The sequence below is a fragment of the Gasterosteus aculeatus genome, chromosome X (genome assembly GCF_964276395.1).
Source record: "Gasterosteus aculeatus chromosome X, fGasAcu3.hap1.1, whole genome shotgun sequence".
Lineage (NCBI taxonomy): Eukaryota > Metazoa > Chordata > Actinopteri > Perciformes > Gasterosteidae > Gasterosteus > Gasterosteus aculeatus.
This window is the reverse complement of record NC_135698.1, coordinates 2,014,058-2,041,545: the sequence shown is the minus strand read 5'-3', so window position 1 is coordinate 2,041,545 and position 27,488 is coordinate 2,014,058. Positions and strand designations below refer to the sequence as shown.

The 27,488-nt window shown below is 43.7% G+C and overlaps 2 protein-coding genes across 2 annotated transcripts in view; both read left to right on the top strand.

Moving 5' to 3' along the window:
• LOC144383687 (E3 ubiquitin-protein ligase znrf1) overlaps positions 1-18,631 on the top strand; it is a 35,327-nt gene extending 16,696 nt beyond the window's left edge. Inside the window, exons 2-5 of the mRNA XM_078082277.1 lie at positions 4,803-4,898; positions 15,976-16,081; positions 17,106-17,197; positions 17,388-18,631. Coding sequence (XP_077938403.1) covers positions 4,803-4,898; positions 15,976-16,081; positions 17,106-17,163 — 260 coding nt within the window. The 3' untranslated portion in view covers positions 17,164-17,197; positions 17,388-18,631. The remainder of the gene's footprint in view (positions 1-4,802; positions 4,899-15,975; positions 16,082-17,105; positions 17,198-17,387) is intronic.
• Positions 18,632-20,948: 2,317 nt separating this feature from the next.
• LOC120809722 (DNA replication complex GINS protein PSF3) lies at positions 20,949-24,113 on the top strand. The gene is made up of 3 exons (XM_040163740.2): positions 20,949-21,281; positions 22,409-22,642; positions 23,687-24,113. The coding sequence occupies exons 1-3, from the start codon at positions 21,111-21,113 to the stop codon at positions 23,915-23,917; spliced, it is 636 nt and encodes a 211-aa protein (XP_040019674.1). The 5' UTR covers positions 20,949-21,110; the 3' UTR covers positions 23,918-24,113.
• Positions 24,114-27,488: the final 3,375 nt, after the last annotated feature.

Here is a 27,488-nt window from a genome sequence, read left to right as displayed (position 1 = left end):
ATCGAGCTGTTTACTCGTCATTCAGCTGAACGAGCTAGCGTCAGCTCGCTAATAACAGCAGCGAAGCAGTTAGCAAGACTAAAGACCCATTTTCTATTCTCTCGCCTTTTTTGGACCATTCATTTTTTTATTTGTTGTCATGTACACAATCTGTGCTTTGTCCCACATCAGTCATTGTTGACAACTATACGTGTGTGTGTCATAATGTCATTTTAAAGTCATTTCACACGTTGTCATCTTAATCTGTGTTTAAATGTACTTAACTTGCACTAGAATGATGGCAATAATATAATGAATAAGCAAGTGAACATGGGTGTGTGTGTCTGTGTGTGTGTGTGTGTGTCTGAGTGTGTGAGAACAAGTTCTGACGTTCAATCAAATCCAAATTTCAATCAAATTTTCTGATTTGTAATCTTTATTTTATTAAGTTATTATCTTATCATTATGTTCAATGTTCATTATGTTGCTTTTCTTAATGCTGTTTCTTTTTTTTATCCGATTAATCGCAAAAATAATCGACGGATTAATCGATTGTCAAAATAATCGTTAGTTGCAGCCCTATAATTCACCCTTCAATAAAACCCTCGCCAAATGTTCTACGAATATTTTCATTGATTGTATCAGCGCTTTTTTCATTCTAACTTTTCCTGCCAGACCTGTGTGTGTGTGTGTGTGTGTGTGTGTGTGTGTGTGTGTGTATATGAGAGGATTTGACCGCAGAGAGAAGTTAGAATTGCTGTGAGGTTCTTATTAGTCTGTGTCGTGAATAACTTTATCCTCGTAAACGCACGTCCTAACATATTTAATGGTGAATCAGCACACACACACACTTTTTGGCATCACTACCGGCTTTGGTCGTGAATTTTAAAGAGACTATTTGGTCTCCCGTGTGATGATGATTCTTTGTCCTACCTCATCCTCCGTCGTTCATAAACACACACACACACACACACACACACACACACACACACACAAGGGCAAAGAAGGGGAGAGGCACCTGTGGCATTTGTGATTAACAGCCATTTTATGCAGCAGACAGAAGTGTTTTGTCAGCACTGCAGCGATTATTGTCTTCTGAATTTACCCGGCGAAGGCGTTTCTACTCAATTTCTAACCGATTTCAATAAAAATCCTCATAAGAAAGCGCAAAAACGTTTTGTGCATGCAACGTTTTATTAAAAATTGGCATATTTATGCAGCTTTTGTACATGTGACTAGTTACAGACATGAACAATTTATAGAACAATACAATGAAATGCGATGTTAACTACAGAAACAGCTAATAACAGCGAAAGTGACCCCTGAGTTGGCTTCCATTATGTGAGGGAAGCCAACTCATTGGATAGTGGTGGACCACAATCTGATTCACAAAATGATATAATCGTAATATTCCAGACCCCTGTGTGTCCTGCAGATTAAAACAAATACAAGGGTTCTTCATCGTCTACAACGCACGCACGCACAAAAAGTGCCGGTCTGAGCAAACATCTTACACGTAAAGCTGCGCGTTCTTTCCGTAGCTCTTCATGGGTGCATGTTGGGGAGCTGCTGGTCTCAGGCCGGGCCCAAGCTGCCAGGGGTTGATGCATCCGTCAGAGATTGAGCTGAGTGACCTCGCCTGGCAAGTGTGTGTGTGTGTGTGTGTGTGTCTGTGCAGTGATTGACGTGAATAAATCTCCATGGGATTGTTTTATAGCATTCAGCTCAGTGTGTGACAGCTCTGTCTATTCAGCCTCTCCCTGCTGTTATTGCATAGTCACGGAAGGCGTGTGTGTGTGTGTGTGTGTGTGTGTGTGTGTGTGTGTGTGTGCATGCGTATGTGCGTTGCCTGTGTGCTCTCAGGTGTGTGTGCAGTTCTTCTCCCGAATCTTGAGCATCTAACCAGAAATTTAGAGCAAAGGAAACATCCATCATTTCAAATTAAACGATCCAAACCACTCGCAACAATACTGTTTTTGTTGATGCTTCTGAATCAACAATAAGTGACTTATGGGGCTGTCACGATATCAAATTTTTGTTGTGCGATTATTGCACCAGCATTTATTGCGATATTCGATATTATTGCGATTTTAAGACCATTTTACGCCATTGATAACATAATGACGCTATAATAATAATAGTAATAAAAGTACGCTATTTCAAAGAACAAAGAACGTATTATTTGTCAGAATAGTTAGACATTAGAATCAGAATGTGAAAAAATATATCCTATATAAATAAAACCCCAATAATAAGTGAAAGGGACACGGAGCTGTGAATATCACAGCACTAAAATTCAGAGAGCGTGCGATACGTCATTTTACCGCAATGTTGCGACAGGCCTACAGTTGGATAAAAGGTCTCCCGTGTGGTCTCTCAACATCACCAGCTAGAAACTTAAATTGCTAAATATGATCAAACAAAACAATGTGTGTTGATTATGATGATGATGAGGAGGTAAGAAAAGGACAGACGGAGTCAACTTAATAGAGCTTGCCGATCGTTCAAGTGCACACCGCCAATTCTACAGAAACCCAATCCACCGCGTTGTGCGTTGTAATTCGCTCAAACACACACACACACACACGCATCCACACGTTCACTTAGGCATCGCTCTAATTCATTTATGATCCAGTCCTTTGAATTATTTTTGTCTCTATCTGACCTTAAACACTCCTTCAATATGAAGAGTCCTCCAGGATTTGTAGTGCCAGGCTGCGTTAAAAGGCAAATGCGCACACACACAGACACACACACCTCCCTGACTGCACAGCTATAGTCCTGCTGGGCCTCGTATCATAACCCTCTGTTCTCCCTTAAATGCCTGGCATTTCTCACCTTCGTTCTGCACCTCCATCTCCCCCCCTGCTCGTCCCCATGGAGCATCTGAAAATAGCAGCCAGGGGAGAAGTGGGTCAGGTGCCATGTGAAGGTGTGTGTGTGTGTGTGTGTGTGTGTGTGTGTGTGTGTGTGTGTGTGTGTGTGCGCGGAGGGGTTCTGTGTGTAGGTAATTGGCCTGTCTGCAGCCTGACAAATGGTACAACTACACAATCTCTATGCCCCTAATTCTGAAGCTTTTATAATCAATATTTGTACAATATTTCTTAGACAAACATGTGATTGTGTTTGCAGACAGTTACATAATTAAATCTATAGACTTTTTTAATTGTGGTTGTTTTCACTTAAGATGTGTGTTTCTGTGCAAATAACCTCTTAAGACGACTATTCCAAAGTAAAAGAATTACATTAGGATAGTGTCGTTAAAAGCTTTATAAGGGCTGTTCAGTGGGAAAAATATGGTAAGCATAATTAGCCTAGAATCTGTGAATTACTGAAAGTTGTAATTTAAGAACCTCGGTGGATCAAGGTAGAGCTTGATGGTGTCAGCTTCTAAGTACTGTATAACATAGCATAACCTGCTATCCAAATCATCCAAAAACACAAAATTGTGAGGGAAGTCGGTCGAGACCACGCAGTGACGGCTGAGTGACGGCTAAACCTCCCGGCTGCTGCGGCGCGCTTTTCCTCTGGACACAATTTTCTCGAACCTTTGGAGGGATATATTTTTTGGATTCCAATGTCCAAATATCCTGACAAATAAAACGTTCTCGGGTCGTCGTGGTCAGCTAAATTACCTGTAATGTAAATGTAATGTACTTGTATTACTGTGCTATTATATTGTCATTATGATATCAGTGGCATAAAATGGTCGGAAAATGGCAATAATATCGTTTATCGCAAATAACGCAACGCAAATTTGATATCGTGGCAGCCCTAATCGTGGTTGTAAAACATTTGACTGTCGTAAGGCTTATCTAAATCAAAATGTACATATCATACTAAATGAAGTATTTCAGTTTTTTCTAAAAATTATTATATTCCTAGAAAATGTACTGTTTACTTTAAACCATATTGTCTATCCATGAAAACCAAACACATTAACACACATGTGCAACATACTTGGCACTAAATGGTTCTGCTTCTGAATTTGACTTTACTTATATCTATTTTAAATACACACTCATTTGTGTTTATAATCTGAGCCAATCATCCAGTTACTATGTGCAACCACGGCCAGCCGAGAAAGTCTCAACCTAGAGAGTAAGCTCTAAAAAGCTGAACGCAAACACAATCACACAACATATTGAGGGGAAATGTTTTCCACTCAGAAGAGGATCTTTGCCTCAGTAAATATCATTTATGCTGTTTGCCTGTGTTCATGTCACGTTATCGTGCTGACCTTCAGATGTTGCTTCACTTAACATTTGCATGTATAAAGGGAAGCAACTAGAATTCCACCTAGAATTTCAGAATAATTCCTAAATCCACATTCCAATGGTTTTCTTTTTGGTTCACATCGATTCTATCCGTCGTTTAGTCACGATGACAAATGTAAAACATCACTAGTGTTGAATGGCTTTGCAGTCCAACATATGATGCCACCGTGGGTTAGTTGTCTGACGTGGCTGCGCTCTACTTCAGTTTGTTAGGGTTTTGTCGCGAGATTGGATCCAGGAGCCCCGGAGAGCAACCGCAGCACATAAGTGGCATGCTGATGGGTGATTTATCACTGGGGCTCCCTGGACTTTACATCGTTGTCTTGGAAGATAAATGTGTACCATCGTTTCAACCTCAAACACATGTTTCACCTTTTTTTTTTAGGAAAAGAAATCGAAAAATGTGGCCTTTTAATATATAGACTGTAAATACACGTGCGTAAAGCATATACATGTATCAACTGGGTTAATCGCAGATCACGAAGCATCTTTTATTTAAGAGGTATTTATCTCAATTCAACCATTTGTCCTCTTGTTTCTTTCTAGGATTCAAGTGTCCTGTCTGCTCCAAGTCTGTGGCATCCAATGAAATGGAAGTTCACTTCATCATGTGTCTAAGCAAGCCACGCCTCTCTTATAATGGTAAGGAAAGCGTCTATCTCTTTCTGTAGGAACCTCTTCCATTTGGAACGCAGGAAAGAAATGATATGTTTTTGTCACATGTATACTGTGATACACTGATATACTCTGTGAGCTCATCCCTCCCACTGTCTCTCCTCTACGCCTGTTATTAAACCAACACAGGACTGATTGGATCTTGTGACTACTCATCTGTTACTCTGCGGTGTACTTCCGTGGTCCCTGTCCTTTAATCATCCCAGTGTCCCTGGTCATTGGATGTGCTCAATGCTACTGCTATCAGCGCTAGCATCATACAGCATGATACAGCATTTACATGAACACATTCAAAGTAATATTATGCACTCACCTCTTATGAGGGTTTTACTAGAATTAGATTAAACAAAATGAAATATAGCACCTTACTTACAACATGACACCTTATTGAATGGAAGCCCTCGTATTATGGGTATTATAGTCTTTTTTTTAATGTCCAATTGTGCAACCATAGCTCATAAAGGGAACAGTACAAAATGTAAGGCTGCACTGATTATGACATGAAATAGGAGGAAAAATGACAGTAGAAACAACATCTTGATGTATGTATACAATGTAGGGATGTCAACATAAATGCATTAATCTATGCGATTAATGTGGCCGAGATTAATGCGACAAAGTATTTTAACATAGTTAACGTACGTTTGTTTACTTCCGGGACCGACAAACACAGGAACTGTGCAGAGGAATTACTCCACGTATCAAACAGAAGGGGGTTGAGTGGCGAACGGACCACTTAAAGCACTGCTATGCTAAGCGTGCTGCAAGGCTAAGCTAGCTGCTAGGCTACTACATCATCTAGAGCAAATCTGCGTCAAACGGCGAAAGTTGCAAAAGTTGAAATTGTCTTGACATGGGACGGTTCCCTCGGCAGAGAAGTGTGATGTGAAGTCCGGTCCCACGATCCGAGCCAACAAGCTATCAAACGGGCTAACGGCTAGTATCATGTAGCGCTGGAAGTCATCCAGTCGCAGTTCCTGTAGAAGTCGGTGAAATTCACTGAGCCGTCTGTGGCTACAAAGAAGAGATGTTTTGACAGCCAGCATGGATAGGAGAAACTAAGATGACATCTTTAATTTCTTTTGCGTGATCAACAGTCCAAAAACCTCCAAAAAAGTCTGGCAAAGCAGCAAATCATTACAGTAGTGAATGCATTTTAAGTAATTGTCATATTTATAGTTACTCAGCGTCCATGGTGATACCCTTAATGGACGGAATTAAAGCCTTTATAGTCCACTTCAGTTCCAGGACCGACCCCTGTTTGCTCGCCTGGAGACATGTGATGGCATGCAGCCGCGCTGCTTGTGGACCCCAGCGGCTCGTTGATTGACAAGTCATAGTTTGACTCAAAACTAGGCCCATGTTCTGATCTGAAGCCTGAAGGTCACCTTGTAGAACTGTGTTGTGTGTGTGCACATGCTGTGTGATATCCACAAATATCACAAATACTAAATCCTGTAAAGTCCTCCGAGGCGGAGGCGGTTCACGGCTCCACCAACAGCATTCGACTGGGCCCATGAGGCCAGCGCAGTAAAGAACAATTCTCGTTTAGTGCCTCCAGCCGGACTCGGAGCGTGATGGGAACGAGGAGAGAGTGACAGAGACGGGAAAGAGGAGGGTGAAACTGTCCAGAGTGATGGAGCACCCTCATAGCTGATAACGGATGAGGGGAGAGGGTAAAAGGAGAAGGACTCCCACAATTCCTCTTCTTTTTTTGACGGCTCAGTCTGTCGTGTCACACTTTATTTCCACCAAAGTCTGTCCCGCTGTTCTCTGTGTCCTCTGTCTCGCTGTGTAATCTTTGTCTCTCCCTCTCTCTTGGGTTTTTGAGAAGCCCAAAACGGCCCGCGCTAGAGCTTATCTTGTTTCCCACCACGCTCACAGCGCTATTGTCAATCACCTGAGCCCGCTAACTGTTGCGCGTCAGCACATCTCAGCAAGGTCATCACTCACTTACTGTGCGATATACGCAGGAATCTAAACGGATGGGAAAGACAAATATTTCATAATAAAGTTCCAATGATATCTAATGGAAGGTTCCTCTGCATTTGGCGTGCTTCTCACTATAAAAGGTCCAGCGGCATCTGTCAATTTAATTAATTAATTAATTTAAAAGGGTCTTTTCATCCTTCTACATCTGTCTTTACAAGAAAGATCTCAGTTATGTTCAAGGAAACAAACCTACTTTAGTTAGTTTAAGGAGAAGATCGTGAGATATTTGGTTAGGTTTCGTTACCAAAAGTGCTGATTCATTTTGATGTTCTATTTTGAGAGGGTAAACTTCTAACATGTTTAATGGTAAAACATCAAGTCTGGCCTTTCAAATCTCGAAAGTATCCCATGTGAAGGTGTATCTCTGGATCTCTGGAGTTCTCTGCTGTATGATACTACAATCATTCAAACCATCAAGAGTTTGCCAGATAAAAAATATATAAATGATTCAACTGAAAAAAACTGCCAACGGTTGTCCTGTGAAAGCAGTAGGGAGCATTGGCTCTTAAAATTGCCAAATCTAGCGAGAAAGTCTTAATTTGTCAACCCTGACAGCCAATCCCTTCATGGCCCCTCTCCAAAGCCACACCCCCAAAAGTTTGATAGATAGACAAACAGTTAGACAGGTAGGTAGATACATAGATAAACAGTTAGATAGATAGATAGGTAGACAGATAGGTAGGTAGGTAGATAGATAGGTAGGTAGGTAGGTAGATAGATAGGTAGGTAGGTAGGTAGGTAGATAGATAGATAGATAGGTAGACTGATAGGTAGGTAGATAGGTAGACTGATAGGTAGATAGATAGATAGATAGATTGATAGAATTTTCCACCACAATAGGTAGGTAGGTAGATAGACAGACTGATAGGTAGGTAGGTAGGTAGATAGATAGATAGATAGACTGATAGAATTTTCCACCACAATAGGTAGGTAGGTAGATAGACAGACTGATAGGTAGATAGATAGATAGATAGATAGATAGACAGACTGATAGGTAGGTAGGTAGGTAGATAGACAGACATATAGGTAGGTAGGTAGGTAGGTAGATAGACAGACTGATAGGTAGGTAGGTAGGTAGGTAGATAGACAGACTGATAGGTAGGTAGGTAGGTAGGTAGATAGACAGACTGATAGGTAGGTAGATAGGTAGATAGACAGACTGATAGGTAGGTAGATAGATAGATAGATAGACAGACTGATATAACCTCCAAATATAAATTCTAGAATACTTTCTTAGAAGCTTATTCGTTATTACTTAATCATGTTAGTTGTTGTAAACCGCTGCTCTAAATCCCACGTTACAGATAAGGTAAGTAGAGAAGATAGTAAAATGGAAATCAATGAGGTTTTACCTCCTTAAGATGTATTGCGGTTAAACAGCGGACACTCTCCTTACATTTTCTCTTCACACCAATGACAACAAGGTGAAATAACTCCACGATGTGACACCTGAAGCTCCATCTTCGCCGCTCTGAATGAGCAGTAGATTTACCGATTTCAGCTTTAATCCTGCACAAATCTAAAAGCACTAAACCTAATGAAAACACGCAAACCGCATGAGATGACCACTGGGTCTTTGACATTGCATGATGACATTTCAATGCCTCCCACTAAAAATAGCCCCCACGCACAGAGAGGGGGGACAGATGCACTCCGAGAAGTCAGAAGCGTTTCTGGGGACCCACAAATGAAGACCATGAGAGAAAGAGACAGGAGACGTGCTCTCTGCCTCCTGCAGCTCTGGTCGACGGAGGACACGGGGAGACAAGAAACTCCTCTAACTCATAATTGATGTTAAGGTGTTGGTTGCCAAATGTCTGTTGGCGAGCCAGCAACTGGGGGAGACAGTTTAAAGTCAGGAGGGAAACGGAAGGGGGCGGCAAGGTGAGGAGAAGGCCGGTGATTGTGAGACCACCTCCTAATTCAAACGGTTAAATCGATTCAATTTCTCCCTCATTCGCTGTAGCCCTCACCAAACCATCACTACCTGAATTAGGAATTCCAAAGCATCCACCGTCTGCATCAATACAGGGAGTCAGTGGGAAGGTAGTAAAGCCTGTCTACTGCTCGATATGATTGTCGGCCTGGGTGTGACATTTACGCTGAACAGTTTGAGAAGATTTCAAAGCATCTGCACATCTAAAATCGGCGTACATAGAAAAACAATGTGCGTCAGTGTGCGTTTCTAGTGTGTGTTTCTAGCGACTCGCCCGGTTTGTGGACTGTCCTTATGAACCCCCGAGTTCAGCGATATTATCGTGGCTTACTGCCGCTGAACCGCTGAACAGAGGTGACCTTTTTTTGGAATGCTGAGTGACGTGGAGTTAGAAGACGCTTCACGCTTCATTCAGCAGGAGGCTGCGGCCTGATTTTCAGCGATTGGCCGTCTCTAGCGATTCGTCCAGGTGTGATCAAAGCCACCGAATGCCACTGTTTTGTTTCTATATATATATATAGTACATGTGTGGTTTGAAAACCAACTGTTTCCATGTTCATTTCGAAACATAAAAACATGCATAGTGAAAGGTCGTCATCTGTTTCATTTGTATATCCAGTAAATATTTGATTTTAATGTTCACGTTTCCTTTGCAAGCATCCCATGAAGTTTGATCTGTAGTATAAAGTCATTTTCCCCATTTTAAAAACAGGCCACACTTCTACTGAAAAAACAGTATTACAAAATTTGGTTTTCCACATTTGTTATACATTCATTTACTATTTAACTAATATATTCCCTCACTTTTGTGAAGACAACACTTAAGCTGAAGCTGTTAAACCCAGGACCTTCTTGCTGTGAGGCGACAGTGCTAACTACCACGCCACCGTGCCGCCCTGCCAATGACATCATGTTCAATTTATTGTTCTGTTTTTATTTACATTCTTTGTCAGTATGTAAGGATGTTTATCCATTAATCTGTTATTTGTCTTTGTCCGTCTAACTCTTGCTATGACATTTAAGGCGTGATTCATTGTATCCAGAAGATAACCCCCAATGGCTTCGTTGTATCCAGGATCAGGAATCAGGAAACATTTATTACCAACATATGTCAGACATACAAGGAATTTGACTTGGCGGTTGGTGCATAATAGCAGATAGTTAGACAACCCAGAGGATAACGTCCAATGGCCACCTAACCTTTAAATTAAATTAGTTGTAGTCAAGAAACAGACAAATTTCAATGAAATTCACGGAGCATGTTTATGCTCCCCAGAGTTTGAAGTATCTTCATATTAAATCCTCCTCTAGACCCCTCCACCACAAATCATTAAAGTGAAGATTCAAAGTGTTTTTTAATACTCCCAACGGGTTAAACACTTTTTATTTTATGGCCCCATTTGTCGCAAGACAGACAGAAGAGGAAAGAGAGAATAGACAGAACAAACAAGAAGGGTGGCGGTATCAGTCATTGTTTAGTCCTCTCGCAGACTCAGTAATTAGGACTGGAGCAAAGGAGGAAGTCCACTGATATCACTGTAGAGCCACCAAACATCAGACATGACCATGGTGATTACCATTGTAACCATGACGATGCAGGTCCTCTAACCCTTATCAGAGCCATACCCTATGGTTTTAGGGAACTTGTTTAATTCGAGAGTAGCAGCTAACAGTTACGCTAATCTTTGGTGTTTTCAAATAGTTTTATTTTGAATAAAACCATTGTAAAATTGTTTAACAGATTTAGTTGTTGTGGAAGACACGGGCGGATAGAATGTGTAGTTCTGGAAGGCATGGACCCACGCGTGTCAGTCTCTTTAGGCTGGTACAGAAAGACCTAGATGCTCCTCCTGTAAACTGGATATTGGGTCATAGGCTGCCAGAGATCAAGATCTATTTATAGATTATCAATACAATCTGATAATCACTGTGAGTCTGTGGAGATTAGTCTGAACTGTGGTTATTCCCTGGTCCAGTAAGGGCACCACCTCCGGATGACCTACTTCACAAAAACATTTCGTGAATGAAGGAATCACAATTGAACAACGCTCTTCATTTGATTATTGGAGCTTTCCTCTTTTCTTGGACTTAAGATATAATGCTTTTGCCCCTCACAGTCAGATATGGACTGTTTTGGAAGTTGATTAATCCTGGTTTGGAATTATTTGCTCAGGAAATCTTGCGAGTAGGAGGAGTAGAGCTGCTGTGTTATCATCTCATAGCGTATATGTAGAATCCTGAGATTTTAGCCACAGCAGAGAGACGCTGTATGGTTTCAGGCCGGGGGGCACAAAGGGCTGAGTTACTGTGGACAATAGAGTAAAAGTAGGGTCAGAAGAGGCGACAGATAGACGGAGGGAGGAAGGCGGGAGGAGCAGGGGAGTTTGCGGAGTAACTAAGCTGATTTACAGTCAGAGCATCCCGTATATCTTCTGTCTCCTATTCTATGCATCTATCTACCCATCCATCTATATATCTATCCATCTATCTACCTCTATATCTATCCATTTATCTACCTCTATATCTATCTACCTCTATATCTATCCATTTATCTACCTCTATATCTATCTACCTCTATATCTATCCATCTATCTACCTCTATATCTATCCACCCATCTACCGCTATTTCTCTTTCTATATCCATCTACCTCTATATCTATCTGTATCAATCTCTAAATCCAATTCAATTTTTGTGTTGAGTTTAGTATGATTAAAATTGACTGTGGTTTGCTACAATTTGCTTCAATGATCGCAAAATGGAATGTCAGAGTCAGTCAGTGGGGGACCGGGCTCTGTTGATGAGCCCGACTGCCGACGGGAAGAAACGTGGCGGGAGGTCTTAGTCCTGATGGACCTCAGCCTCCTGCCAGATGGAAGGGGCACAAACAGGTTTTGTCCGGGGTGAGAGGGGTTGGCTACCATCTTTTTAGCTCGCTTCAGAGACCTGGAAGCGAACAAGTCCTGCAGGGACGGCAGATTGCAGCCGATCACCTTCTCTGCAGAGCGGATGACCCGCTGAAGCCTGCCCTTGTCCTTGGCAGTGGCTGCAGCGTACCATACGGTGATGGAGGAGCAGAGGATGGACGTATAAAAGTGCACCATCATCGTCTTTGGCAGGTTGAATTTCTTCAGCTGCCTCAGGAAGAACAACCTCTGCTGAGCCTTCTTGGTGATGGAGCTGATGTTCAGCTCCCACTTGAGGTCCTGGGTGATGATGGAGCCCAGGAAACGGAAGGAATCCACAATAGTGATGGGGGAGTCACACAGGGTAATGGAGGAGGGTGGGGCTCTGTTCCTCCTGAAATCCACAACCATCTCCACTGTCTTTAGAGCGTTGAGCTCCAGGTTGTTGTGGCTGCACCACGACACCAGATGGTCAGACCCCCACCTGTAGGCGGACTCGTCCCCACCAGAGACTAGTCCAATGAGGGTGGTGTCATCCGCAAACTTCAGGAGCTTGACGGACTGGTGGCTGGAGGTGCAGCTGTTGGTGTACAGGGAGAAGAGCAGAGGGGAGAGAACGCAGCATTGGGGGGAACCGGTGCTGATGGTCCGAGAGGCTGAGACATGTTTCCCCAGCTTCACGTGCTGCTTCCTGTCAGACAGGAAGTCTGTGATCCACTTGCAGGTGGAGTCGGGCGGTGCAGCTGGGCGAGTTTGTCCTGCAGCAGAGACGGGATGATGGTGTTGAAGGCAGAGCTGAAGTCCACAAACGGGATCCTGGCGTAGGTTCCTGGGGAGTCCAGATGCTGGAGGATGTAGTGGAGGGCCATGTTGACAGCATCGTCCACAGACCTGTTGGCTCTGTAGGCGAACGGCAGGGGGTCCAGGAGGGGGTCGGTGAGGGACTTCAGGTGGGACAGGACTAGCCGTTCAAAAGACTTCATGACTACAGAGGTCAGGGCGACGGGCCTGTAGTCATTGAGTCCTGTGGTCCTGGTCTTCTTGGGAACAGGGATGATGGTGGAGGCCTTGAAGCAGGCTGGCAGGCACCTTTGACTATAATGTCCAGTAATTCCACAGAAGAAAGAAAAAAAGTTGGAAGTAATTCCGCTGGAGTTGTTCCTCGGATGTTCAAGAGCTGATCTCTGGTGAAAGAGCTCCGGGAATCGCAACAGGAAACATAATCAACAACAAAAACAACCACAAACAAAGCGCACCGAAGCACCGTGGCGGCCATTGTCGGCGCCATCTTCATGATAAGCAAACCCTGCGTCTAGAGGGCCTAAGTTATCCCAGCGTCTACCCTCATGCTTTGACCTACGGCCTAATGAATACGTTCAGTGGATTCCTTTCCTTCTAGTAAAGTTGTTTCTTTGAATGAGGCATCATTAAGATCCACATTTACTTGCAGGCTCGCTTCTTCTTTATGTCCTTTGAAGACACGTTCTGTTCCTTGGTGCATTACTACCACTAACTGTCATTTATCATTGAGTAGCATGAAACCCACCACGAATATACTGTAAGTCCCATTTCATCAAGCCTAAAAACCTATTTTAACATAATAAATTGTTTTATCCTTTATATAAAAAGTATTATATCTCCTCTTAATCAAATTAATAACATGGGCCCATGGTTTTTCATTTTGTTTTGTCTTAAATGCATCCAAAAATAATTATTCATGGCTGCCAACGTGAGGAGTAGAATTCTATTAATATGGTTCAACATTTGCAGTTACCAATTTACAACCTGTCATGAACCTCAGCTCCTCAGCTCAATAGTATTGCTATGGCTCTTATTTATTTATTGCTGAAACAGAGACATCAAAACCTCAAAAAGCAGCAGATCTTCACACATCTTTTAGGATTTTTTTTGTGTAGTGGCATTCAATTCAAATTCCAACGATGTCCATTTAGAGAGAATGTCCTCGTGCAAAGGTCCGCAACATCTGACTGATGTCTTAGGGCCATGATTTAGTTCCATAAAAAGACATTAAATGCAGATGTTAAAACAGTTGGTTTAAATACAATAAAGGCAGTTTAATTAAATAGTATCTCAACTACGTTTATTGTCAGGATTGAGTATAAATAAGAAATTCACCGGTGAATCATTTCAGGGACCTCTGTGGTTATCAAATCACGTGTCTCAGCTCTGTTCCTCTCTGTTAACATCACTGTCGTGCTGTGAATTCATGTCTCGGGATTTGGATCATGTTGAGTTCTTTTAGGGTTTTTCTTCTGCCTTCGTTCCAGATGTGTCACATGACGATGCTGATTTTCAACAGTCACCGCGGCTTTTCTGTGGTTCCCTGTTTCGCTTTAAATACCACGTGAATTAATACATTGTGAATGTAATTTAATACCCACCGCGAGGGCGCAGACAAAGAGAACAGCGATGGCAAACAATCAAATCAAATCAATCAAATTCCCTGGTTGTTTCGGCACCAAAAGACGACGCGCAAAGAGGAAGTAAACAAGCCGGTAATTGGTGAGAAGCTGCGACCGGCTTGGCTTTAATTGCCTCACGGAGGATTAGGAGCTGAGCTCCGGGCTTCTGCTCCGGCAGTCGGCTGATCTCAGTGGAGTGGAGCAGCAGCCGGGCTGCAGGGTCTTTGGGACGTGCTCCACTGTGACACGAGGTGTTGTGAGATAACACGTCGTACTATATCATCTCATTGTTTCAGGTTCATAGATCAATGGTTTGTATGTTGCAAACAGGACGTCTATTCAGACGGTTTGGTGATGAACGCACCATGTGCAAAAAGTGCGTGTGCAGGTCCTTATGGTTAGGGGAGTTTCAAAATATAAACCAGATATTATCAAACTAGTTTGGGAATCTGCTCTCGAAATACAATCATGGCACATATGCTCTATTTTTCAAAGACACAACGCTTGTTCATTTAGTAAATGATGGTCAATTTAGAGTCAAAGTAAGTATGCTGGAGAGCAGTGGTTCCAAAACTGGGGAGAGGGACCCACGGGGGGGGCGCGGTGTGGCCTAAAACACGGCCACGGCAAAGAGATCCGTCTTTCGTCTTGCGTGGATCCTTATGAAAAAAGCCAGTTTTTTCGGCGTATTCCTCTGTCCACCGTCTGAAGTCAGGCTGGACCTCCGCAGGTCTCTGCGTCTCCTCCAGTGAGACCTCGGGGTCTGGGTTGCACCCTAAAATGTCAGTGGGTGTGGTTATTGTGTTGGCGCCCCCTGCTGGCAAAACTACCATGGTTCGTGTCAGAACTTTAACCCTCTCACTGCGTTTTTTCACTATTAAAAATTAGTTTTAGCCTCCTAAAAAATGTCTAATTCAGCATCTGGTTTTACCCGACCCCACCGTCTTGTGTAAATTCTGGTTGCAAAACCCCAAAAAACCAAATGAAGACAGCAAAAAAAACTCAATACTGGTATCGTGATCAGCACTCGGCATTTATTTATTGTCGTTCATTTAGAGAGAGAGAGAGAGATCTGTGGTCTTAGTTAATTTACTTACTTTATCATCTTTGTTACTTCATTTACTTATTTGTAGGTAATATGTTGTTAAATATGTTTAAACCTAAATGAATTACCTATACAAGCAGTTATGTCGCGTTGTATTTATTTGTCCTGTTGTCGACGTGCCAACCAGGTATTCGAATATATGTGTTTTTTTAAAGCGAATATTCAAATGTCATTTTTGAGCAATTTTTACAGCCCTACTGGTCTATGGTTTCAGTATTTGTTTAACGCCCCCTGAAGGACCTAGAATGTTGGGGCTGCCAAAACTCCATATGACTTTTATGTCCTTTTGTGTTTTTCTTTACATAGCCGGTTTCTTTCATTATTTTTAACCATATTAATTATTTGCCTTTATTTGGGCTTCATTTTATCCCAGTTTAGCCGGAATGAATGTAAAATCTCTCCTATGAAAAACAGAATCCACATTTGAGACGTAAAAATTCTAAATTTAAACCATTCCATACTCTATGGGCACGCCTTCAATGCCGGGACAAGAAATAGGAATATTCTGTGAAAGACAGAAAGAGGAAACCGATCCAAGGCTGAAACCCAAAAACCAACAACTGTGTAATGCTGCGCACTGCTCTCTGCTGTCACAGGCGGAAATTGACGCTTTCTTTGTTGCATACTAATATGTGCTTTGCTGTGTGTGTGTGTGTGTGTGTGTGTGCGTCGCTGCCACCTTAGATGACGTGCTGGCAAGAGATGCCGGTGAGTGTGTGATCTGTCTAGAGGAACTGCAGCAAGGGGACACCATAGCCAGACTGCCATGCCTCTGCATCTACCACAAAAGGTGACACACACACACACACACACACACACACACGTTGTTTCTCTTCCCCCAAAAAGCGTAATAACAGTTATTAGAATGCGTTTGGCTGCCATCGGCTCCAAACTGTGTGCGAGAGATTTGCCTCATCACCGTCGCAATTGGACTCGATATCGAATCGAACCCATTGTGTCCGATGCCGGGACTAACGGTCCATCCTGAGTCCTAAAGGTCAATGGCAAACCGTGACCCTTCAAGCAGCTGCTCATCTCAGAGGAAGGAAAACTAAGTCGGCTCCGTGCTTTGTGGCCTGAGCGCAAACTTTTCTCCATGTGTAGTGAAATCTGGTAGACGTCATTTCTTTCACACCGCACAGGAAAATGTCGTTTTTCAGCTCACCTGACAGGTAAAGTCGCTAATTAATTGACTTTGTAAAAGGTCACCTTGTTTCGCTTCTAAAGCCGTTATCATTCGCCTACTGAACGTTTCTTGACTATATGAGTATTTTTATATTTTGCTTCACATTTAAAAAATATGTTTTTTTACATATATAAATGTAGACTGTCAATGTGATGTTGCAAGTGAAACACATTGGATTTCATACATACAATTACTTTTATTTTGTACATTTATTAGACAGCAATACCGAAAATATTTTTCATTCAAATAACGCATACGGTCAACCGTAGTATTGTTAAACATAAAACCTGTTAACGTGATAATATAGTTGTAAAATCAGCTCCTCGCTACACTACAGAATACTGCTACACCGTATACAATATGTTTGTCATTTAAAAATCTGTATGTTATAAAAAAAATTCTCTTTTCTTATATAACCAGCAATATTTTCAATGGAATACTTTCAAATTGTCATTTTTACGTTTCCTTTAAATAGCTTTTTTCAATTGAGTGAAGGATCTTCTCCGATCCAAACAACAGTAACAACGGAGAGAGGACAGTAAACGCCGCGTTTGTATGTTTTCGGGCCTCTGTGGCGCTGAACCCCTCCACGACGGCAGTGGTTGTCTCATGACTCATGTCTCTACAGCTGCATAGACTCGTGGTTCGAGATCAACCGGTCCTGCCCCGAGCACCCCTCCGACTGAGCGACCAGCCGGCGCCCTCTGAATGCTGTTCAAGGTGAGACACACATTTCAGCTAGACGTCCCCAAATCACTCGTGGTGACAAACGGGAATCACCTCTAACGTTTATACGGCGATGTAATAAACGGATACTGTTGAATCGATGCACCCTTTTTCTAGGTCAAGCATAATAATATGTTGCCCGATGAACCACAGGTGCACATTATCTGTATGTCTCTAATTACAGGACAAGTCGGGGATCCTGCCGTGGACGTCTGGACACAGACGTCACCAAATCTGATGAACCCATCAAAGCGCCCAACTCATGCTTATCCCGCCGGAATCCATCCCCCTAACCGAGATCATGAATCCCTAAAATCCACTAAAAGGGGCCCCTCCCCAGGCCCCTGGTGTCACATCTGCTCCAGGCTAACAGCGCTACATTAGCCGCAGGCTAACAGCCCTTCATCCCAACGCAGCAGCTCGCCTTCCACCTCGCGTCTGTGACCCGTCTGTGATCCGTGTCCAACCCCCGGGAGGGGGAGGAGGGGGGGGCAGGAGGGGGAGACGAAGGAAACCACAGAGGAAAGGAGGACGGCGGCGAGGATGGGGAGGAAAATCCTAAAGTCCCTGAATCATTCTTAGATCTGGTTTGCGCACAGCTGAGCAGGCGGGGGGGGGGGGGATGGAGGGATGAGGAACTAACTGGGGGGGGTCGGCTGGATGTTTGGGGCGGCGTCCTGAAGATGGAGGACCGAGCGGTCTGAGCACGCTCGGTCCTGGTCGGGAGGGAGGGAGGACGCGCCCAGCAGTGTAGATTACGCTCCTTTTGTGTAACGTGTGTGTGTGTGTGTGTGAGAGAGACAGCGTGACTGACTGGGACAGTGCCGTGTGTGTGTGTGTGTGTGTGTGTGTGTGTGTGTGTGTGTGTGTGTGTGTGTGTGTGACAGTGTATTGAAATGTTTACAGTGTAGGTGTCCATGTTCCCTGCGTGCGGCCGGCAGTCCTCCCTTTACTTTGCTGATGTTTACAGCCACAGAGAGGCTTCGCTCTCTCGGCCCTTTTCTTTTCTAGATCTGCCACATTTGTGATGAGTCATTGTCGCTGTGAGCGTGCGTCTTCACGCGTACGACTGATTGTGTGTGTGTGTGTGTGTGTGTGTGTGGGTGTGTGATTCCGAAGGCGCCTCTTGGTCGCTACCCCCCCCCCTCGCGCCTAGCGTAGGTCTGGCTGACTGTGACTGGAGACGCGAGCCACTCGGACCCGGAAGGAAAAAAAAAAAGGACAGGAGCCCGACTATGGATCCACCTGACGGGGATTATTTATTCATTTGTTCGTATTTAACAATATTTGTTTAATATTCCAATCACGTGAGGTGTCACCCACTCTTCAGAGAGCCGATGTACGAAGACTTCTACAAAATCAACGTATGAGCAAACTGCATTTACAAAGCTACTGTAAACAAATGGTGGAATAAATTGTGCTAGATGACGGGCTCTTATTTTCTTAAGTTTGAGGTGTGTGCGTGCGTCGGCAGGTAACGGGGCGCGCCGCGGCAGGTGAGTCTGGACGTGACGGATCCTCTTTCTCCGAGGCCGCGAGTAATCCAATGCCCGTTAGTCGTTTTTTTAATATTTCCCAGAATGCCGTCTGACAGGAAAAGGCCTTTTGTCACAAGATTATTTTCACCTGCAAGTTTACTTCAAACGATTCTCCGGATGTTCCTTTTAGTAAAAGTAGAGGAATCCCTCGGGGGATTATTCCACAATATTTTAAAGTTCATTTGCCAACAACTTTGTTTCTGATTTTTTTTTTTTTATTTCACACAAGGGTTATAGAGTCCTAAAACCCAATAAATGAGTCAGCAGTTTTGCACTTCAGGTTTCTTTGTAAGTAGATGTTGTTTTTTTTAAAACTAAAAACGACGTGACAGTTTTTGATCTAATATTGACGGAGAATTTAAAAGTTGCTGCTAAAAAAATCAAAAAGGACCAGATGTTTTCAAGCTCTCCTCTCCAGTTGAAACAATGTTTCCCTTTAAGTCTTCATTGACTGATTTCGCCTGAAAGTACCTTGATGATAAGTATTGATTTTACATGAATCTACTTCATAAAAACTCACCTTCGGTGCTCTGAAGCCGACAGGCAAACTGCCTCCGATGTGATAAGTTGGGACTTTACCATTGAAGCTCATACATCCTATACCTTTTTTTAAAGGATATTAAAGTCGGCGAATACAGTGGCGATTTCAGAATAAAAGCCCCAACAACAAAATTTCAGCCGGTCAACGAAAGAAGCGTGTCGGGGGTCTGGAGTGACAGATTGTTGTCATCGCTCTCTGGCTGCACATCAGCAAGCTTCATGACTTTGCCTCAGAGAATCTGATTTCATACATTCCTTCAAATAGCTGCCTCTCGGTTCCTCGTGTGATGTGAACATTATTGGTGGAGTTCCGATGTGGCATAAAACTCTTTCAATCACATTTTTGTTTTTTATCATAACATCACACCTTTTAAAGCACATGGTGTTATGATGCCTTCTCTTTGCTCCATGTTCAAGCCCTTAAAGATAGAGGGTTCAAAACGCAATATTATTAAATGGGTTAAATGATCAATGTCATCAGTGCGGCCCATTAGAACAAACGAGAAGCATGTAGCATGCACGTGTCTCATCTGTATTGTTATTGTGCTAAAACAGCTTGCTGATGGACATTCTTAGGACCTTGAGGTTGTAACGGTAATGTTCTGACCTCTACTGGTTTAATTCATAGTTGCATATTACTGTACTAGTACCTTTTGTTATAGTAGTGTGACATGGTGTCATTCTACACACAAGAGCCGGGAATGATCTGCAGCCAGAGACAAATCGTCACGACCGGACAACGGCCCCGAACCCAAATCCACATCTCCGGAGACGATGTTTGAAATGTATTAACAATAAAAGGCAGCAACTGAAAATCACTCTTGATAGACGAAAAAAGGCCCTAAGCTAAATTTAAGAACAAAAGGATCTAGAAAATCTGGAGTCTGGACGAGGTACAAAAAAAACATGGTAAAGCTTGATGGTGGGCGCTGGTTCTCTGACATGGGACAAGATGAAATATATACACACACACACACACACACACACACAGGTGGAAACAATCAGTGGAGCCAGGTGAACATGGAACAGCTGGGGCTCAAACCACCAACCTTTCAGGTAACCAGCGCCACAATCTCCACTAGCGGGTTCTGAAACGTCCTGTGCAACATCAGGTCAGACTGCAGAAATCTGCTGATACGGACCAGAGGTGCAGCGTGTCTGAGTTGCCACGGTAACAGCGCGCCGGCGATCATTAACGAGCTGCTCAGAGTGCAGAGAGAGGCAAATAACTAATAAAACATAATCAGTGATTATAAAGAAATCATTCTATTAAATAGTTTAGACTTTTGTCAACATTTTAAGGTTCAAATGGTGTCAGTAGCTGAAAGATTGGCGAAGTTTAAGAGGATTTGAAAATAAACTCCATTGGAAAAAACATGGTAAAAAAAGGTTTATGAATTTGATTTATATAAATTCAAGCATACGAGGGAGAAAGCTGTAAAGTCATAGACCCCCCTCTCCTGAAAGAGCTGAGTACTTTAATATTTATAACGGTTTCAATAGCTGAAAATATGATGGTAATAGAAGAAGAAGATGATGACGTAAAGATTCCAGGCAGCATTCCAACAACAAGCAACTTTTACAGTCATAAAACACACGATCAAGTGCACCTGCGTCTCGTGGATGGATCCATATCTATTGCTCTGGTCTGGATGGATCCATATCTACTGCTCTGTTCTGCCAAACAAAGCGCTCTGATTGGCCGCCGGATCGCGGCGCCAAAAGAGGAACGAGGAAGCGTCGTCAACACAGAAGAAGAGATTATCTGCGCGATGTTTCAGTAAATATATGTCGGTAAACGCTGCCTTTGACCTCGTTCGGCCATAAAGATGGACACGCAGTCCTATCTGCCCGTACAGCCCGGGGTGGGAATGCAGGAGAACTTCCTGTCTCTCGACGACATTCTGCTCTCTCACGAGCGGCTCCCGATCCGCACGGAGTGCGCCTTCCCCCGGCTGGGCTACCTGGAGAAGGCGACCGACGCGCAGGACATCCCGCAGGTTGGTCGACGGTTTAGAAAACTTGCCAGTGTATTTATTTATTTAGAGATGACCGTTTTCCTGAGATGCAACTAAAAAGATTTCAGGCAAGTCCCTTTTTGTTGTGAGGAGAAAGACGTCACGTCAAAACCCATTGGATATATTTAAGTTACTCTTAAATCTACGGCGGTTAAATATGAATTAATACAGATACAAAGTCCATTTTTAATCCGGTTTGTCTATTACCTTCCCAGACGTAACCTGTACTGTATTATCCCGAATTAACGGCTTGTAATAAATGCAACGTGAATCAGGAAACATTTATTAGCCAAAATATGCCAAACATACAAGGAATTTGTCTTGGCGGTTAGTGCGCGACAGTAGACAGACAAGACAACAGTGCACAAGTAATAAAATAAAGTAAAATGAAATGCTAATGCAATGGGTTAGTAGAATATGGCTATGGGTTAGTATAAAACATGGGAATAAAGTTAAAAATATTAAGTTAAAAAGAAAAATATTAAGCATAAAGTGCACTAACGAACAAGTAACAAAGTGACGAGTGACGACAAAGTGATGAATTGCAGTTAAAGTGACGTGTGCAGTGTGAAGGAGAGTGACCGGTGGAGTGTTATAGTCAGTCAGTGGGGGACCAGGCTCTGCCCGACTGCCGACGGGAAGAAACTGTTGGTGTGGCGTGAGGTCTTAGTCCTGATGGACCTCAGCCTCCTGCCAGATGGAAGGGACACAAACAGTTTTTGTCCGGGGTGGGAGGGGTCGGCTACCATCTTTTTAGCACGCTTCAGAGACCTGGAAGCGAACAAGTCCTGCAGGGACGGCAGATTGCAGCCGATCACCCTCTCTGCAGAGCGGATGACACGCTGCAGCCTGCCCTTGTCCTTGGCTGTGGCTGCAGCGTACCAGACGCTGATGGAGGAGCAGAGGATGGACTCGGGTTAGTAAGTTAGGGTTAGTAAGTAACTCCTCATCTTGTGGAAACGAGTAATGGGACCGCCAGTCCGCTTCAGTGAGGTCACGTGACGTAACATACTCCAGGCCCAGAAGGGTGATGCAAAATGATTGTTCTGAAATGTTTTGGCTGTGGTTGCACCCCTGTGAACCACGGACACTTGCACCGTCCGCCTCAGGGCACCAAGATGGAGCTCCCTCTGTGGCTGTCCAAGGGCCTGTACGAGAGGAAGAGGAGGGTGCTGTCGGTGGAGCTCCCCAAGGTGTACAGGGAGGGCTGGAGGACCGTGTTCAACGCCGACCCCAACGTGGTGGACCTGCACAAGATGGGGCCCTACTACTACGGCCTGGGCTCCCAGATGCTGCACTTCGACAGCCCAGAGAACCCGGAGATCGCCCAGACGCTGCTGCAGGTGAGCGACACACACCAGAATTAACCTAAAACACGGAAGATGGCACAGAAAAGGTGCCGCGCTGCTGCATCTCAAATCTTGTACTCAGTACTGTCGTGAACATTCATAATACAGCCTTCTTCACTGGAAGAAAATCATTATTTAAATGAGACAGGGACCCTTGGTGCGGCATAACGTGTCATGAAGAATGATTTATTAAACGGACTATGACCTCTGGGATGCGGAACCAGAAAAAAAAAAGTAGCTCCTCGAGGATTTTTAGTGATCTTAGTGACTTTGCTTCTCTAAGCCCCCAATCACAGATTTAATTTCCTAAATGTTGCCCTATTCCTCTAAGTTTGGCTACCTGTAAAGTAAAATGTGTCACTTGGGAACTTTTTTTTGCAGAATCACTGTCTCATGTTCGTTAGGATATTTTCTACTACACAGTGTGATTGTTGGCTGGTGTTTTTCGTGAGAGATGCATATAAACCCAAAACAGTTTTCTGGATGTTTTTTTTCTTAAATTTAAATAAATACCTTTTTGTGTAACATATGTCGCTGGCTAGATGCTTTCTGAGCAACGTTAAGTGTTATTTCATACATTACAGCTAGAGGGTGCAATCGGTTCAGAGCACTTGGCTTACTGTCTGCTGTTACCGGGCAGATTCTATCCGACCTCTGTGTCTGATGTTCAAACAGAGGTAGAGGGATGAAGTGCTTCTCCACGGCGTTACACACCCACTGTAAAGACCAAAACATCAAGGTCTGTACTTCTGATCTGTGCTTTAGGGGAGCGGCGGTGACCTGATTGACAGGTCATTCCAAATGAGGTAACTTCCTTTCATCAGGCCTAAAAAGACCAGGTGCCAAAGTTTGTACTCTCAGGTAGAGATGAAATCTCTGAATTAGATTTTTTCTTTTTTTTTAAACACTTATTTACAGCCTAAGGTGAGTTTTCTTTGTATAATAACCCTGGGAGAGTAACTAAAGCTGAAAGTCATGTTATGGTTAGTTTGTGCTCCCGCGCCATTGGTTGCAAACTGTTTGCTCCGTCCTCCCCAGACGTTCATCGGCCGCTTCAGACGGAACATGGACTCGTCCCAGAACGCCTACAACGAGGACACGTCTGCGCTGGTGGAGCGCCTGGACTGCTTGGAGAAGTTCCTGTTCACGTCGGGGCAGAGCGGCCTCAACGGCTTCCAGAGCTGGGAGAAGGGACGGGCCTCGCAGCTCACCGCCTCCAGCCTGGTCCTCAACTACCGCAAGAGGAAGATGGCCGACGTGCCGCCCTGAGCCCACTTTCAGTGTCGTCCTCAGAGCCGGACCCCCCCCGCAGTGGGACGGGGTTTTATTTATTATGCCACGTCCACGTCTCCCGTATCCACACATGCAGCGTCTTCGTGATCCCTCTGCTTGTTGAACTGTTGATGCACGTTCACAACTCAGGAGTTGAATTGTATAAAGTAAATATGTTGCTTTACAAATCAAACGGTATCCTGCCTCTCTTTGGTCCGTCATACAGATTGCTGACAGGAGGATTTTAACGTGTAACTATTATACTACTACATCTCCTTAAAGCAGATATCCGAGTCGCAAAAGCTTTAAAAAAACAACTTTATCACGCTTGGATGCCTCAACCCAGCAGTTGGTGTTTATTGCAGTCTTCACATCCTTGAACGTTTCTTGTTATTTTCTCGTGGGTTCTGGAGGGAAGAGTATAACCAGGGTTCAGCCATAAACGGAGGCCTCATGTCAGTGAGAAGCATGTCGAGGATACTATCCGTCAAGACCGCTTCTAGGATGCATTTCCCATCAAGCAGCCTCTCATGGTTTGCTATTTCTTTCTGAAATGATAGTAATGGCACATCAACTCAATACATACTTTCCATTAACTAGTCTCCACATGGTTAAACCACATAGGACTCCCGGTATTTACAAGTCCAATGTTTATATTGGAGTAATTCCACTATTTTGTCCAAAAGCATAACGCTCAGGGATTTGCAGAGACGGGGACAGAAATCCCCGTACCTCCACAAACCACACCCCCCCCCCCCCCCCCCACCCACCCAATATCTTCTTTCCTGCCCGTCAACACTTCCTGTACAATTGCAACACATGTAATGCCTGAAAAGAAATGCAGTTAAAAGCAGTTTGGAATGCTTTTTTCATTCCCTTTCTTTATGCGATTGTATATCTTCTCTCGCCTGATGTTAGCTTGGATTGACTTCAGCCCCCCCCCCAAATTTCTTTATTCTGATTCCATGTGCATCGTCATACACAAGGGCAGAACATATGCTGTCGAGGTCGACCAAAGTCACTTTGTTCTCCACATAACTAACACAGTCCCAACGTTTGAACTGGTGTTAAACCAACACAGGAAAATAATCAGCCGGCTGCTGTTATTTTTCACATATGGATTGATTTGGTGAACTGGCATTAAGGTGACACAGCATCATGCGTCAGTGATCATGGCCCAGTCCTCGCTGGAGTGTTAAAGGCTAGTGAGATACTGGTGATATAATATTGACCGTGCCGCTGGGTTTTAACTATTGATCCTGGTATGGGATTGTCCTAACAGAGGAACGCATCCACAAAGACGTCACGATCCTTTGACCCGACATTTCTTTCAGTTGTAGTTTAATCCAATATGATCCACAAAACTATCCAGTTTTTACAAATGCTGCAAGAAGTTGACCAGTCACCCTACAACAAACATTTTTCACTTTACTTCAAAGACGACTTTCAATAGATTTATGTACTTAACCGTTCAAAGGCTCTCTTTCCAGGATGTGACAAATCCCTTTGGATGGTGTGTTCACATCATATATATATATATATATATATATATAAGTAAAACACAAATAAGCTGCGGCCCTTTAGCTTGGATGGTTTTCAACTTTCACAAGCCCATTTAACTTGTCTTTGATCCCTTTCTGAACACGGCAAAGGTTGTTGTTCATTGGCAGCTTTTTCTGCATGCAGGCTGCTGTTGATATGTACAGTGCGTCTGGAAAGTATTCACAGCGCTTCACTTTTTCCACATTTTGTTATGTTACAGCCTTATTCCAAAATGGATTAAATTCATTATTTTCCTCAACATTCTACACACAACAACCCATAACGACAAAGTGAAAACTGCTTTTTGCAAATTTTCGCAAATCTGTTAAAAATAAAGAACTAAAACATCACATGTACATAAGTATTCACAGCCTTTGCTCAATACTTTGTTGAAGCACCTTTTGCAGCAATTACAGCCTCAAGTCTTCTTGGGTGTGATTCCACAAGCGTGGCACACCTGTTTCTTCCATTCTTCTTTGCAGAACCTCTCAAGTTCCATCAGGTTGGATGGGGAGCGTCGGTGCACAGCCATTTTCAGATCTCTTCAGAGATGTTAAATTGGGTTCAAGTCAGGGCCACTCGAGGACATTCACAGAGTTGTGCCGAAGCCACTCCTTTTTCATCCTTGCTGTGTGCTTCGGGTCGTTGTTCTGTTGGAAGATGAACCGTCGCCCCAGTCTGAGGTCCAGAGCGCTTTGGAGCATATTTTCATTCAGGATGTCTTTGTACATTGCTGCATTCATCTTTCCCTCAATCCTGACTCGTCTCCCAGTTCCTCCCGCTGAAGAACATCCCCACGGCATGATGCTGCCACCACCATGCTTCACTGTAGGGATGGTATTGGCCAGGTGATGACCAGTGCCTGGTTTCCTCCAGACATGACGCTTGGCATTCAGGCCAAAGAGTTCAATCTTTGTTTCATCAGACCAGAGAATTTTGTTTCTCATGGTCTGAGAGTCCTCCAGACGGGCTGTCATGTGCTTTTTACTGAGGAGTGGCTTCCGTCTGGCCTCTACCAAACAGGCCTGATGTGTGGAGTGCTGCAGAGGTGGTTGTCCTTCTGGAAGGTTCTCCTCTCTTCATAGAACAACGCTGGAGCTTTGTCAGAGTGACCATCGGGTTCCTGGTCACCTCCCTGACTAAGGCCCTTCTCCCCCGATCGCTCAGTCTGGCTGGGCGGCCAACTCTAGGAAGAGTCCTGGTGGTTCCAAACTTCTTCCATTTCCGGATGATGGAGGCCACTGTGCTCATTGGGACTTTCGATGCTGCAGAAATCTTTCTGTACCCTTCCCCAGATCTGTGCCTCGATACAATTCTGTCTCCGAGGTCTACAGATAATTCCTTGGACTTCATGGCTTGGTTTATGCTCTGATATGCACTGTGATACCGTGATCACGTCCAATCAACTGAATTTAGCACAGGTGGACTCCAATCAAGTTGTAGAAACATCTCAAGGATGATCAGTGGAAACAGGAAGCACCCGAGCTATATTTTGAGTGTCATGGCAAAGGCTGTGAATACTTATGAACATGTTATGTTTTTGTTCTTTATTTTTAACAGATTTGCAAAAAATCTGTTTCACTTTGTCGTTATGGGTTGTTGTGTGTAGTATGTTGAGGAAAATAATGAATTTAATCCATTTTGGAACAAGGTTGTAACATAACAAAAAGTGGAAAAAGTGAAGCGCTGTGAATACTTTCCGGATGCACTGTATGCATGTATGCACCGAGAAACTGGATCACAATCAGATGACTTGCATTTTCAGCCACCGGTTCAACATAAAGCTCCCTGAGAGGCAGCATTTTGTCCCTGAACTCCATCCCCATGAGCTTCTGTGTGTGCAGGCAACAAGTGCTGATCCCCCACATTATAAGCCGAAAGCCACTGATGTGCCACGAACTGTTGTGGCTCCGTTCCCTGAATGGCCAGAAACTCACAAATCTCCAGCAGATATATCAACTGGTCTGAAGCCCACTGGTGGTCTGTGTGAAGGTCAGTGAAGAGCTGCTCGAGGTGGTGGCCAAAG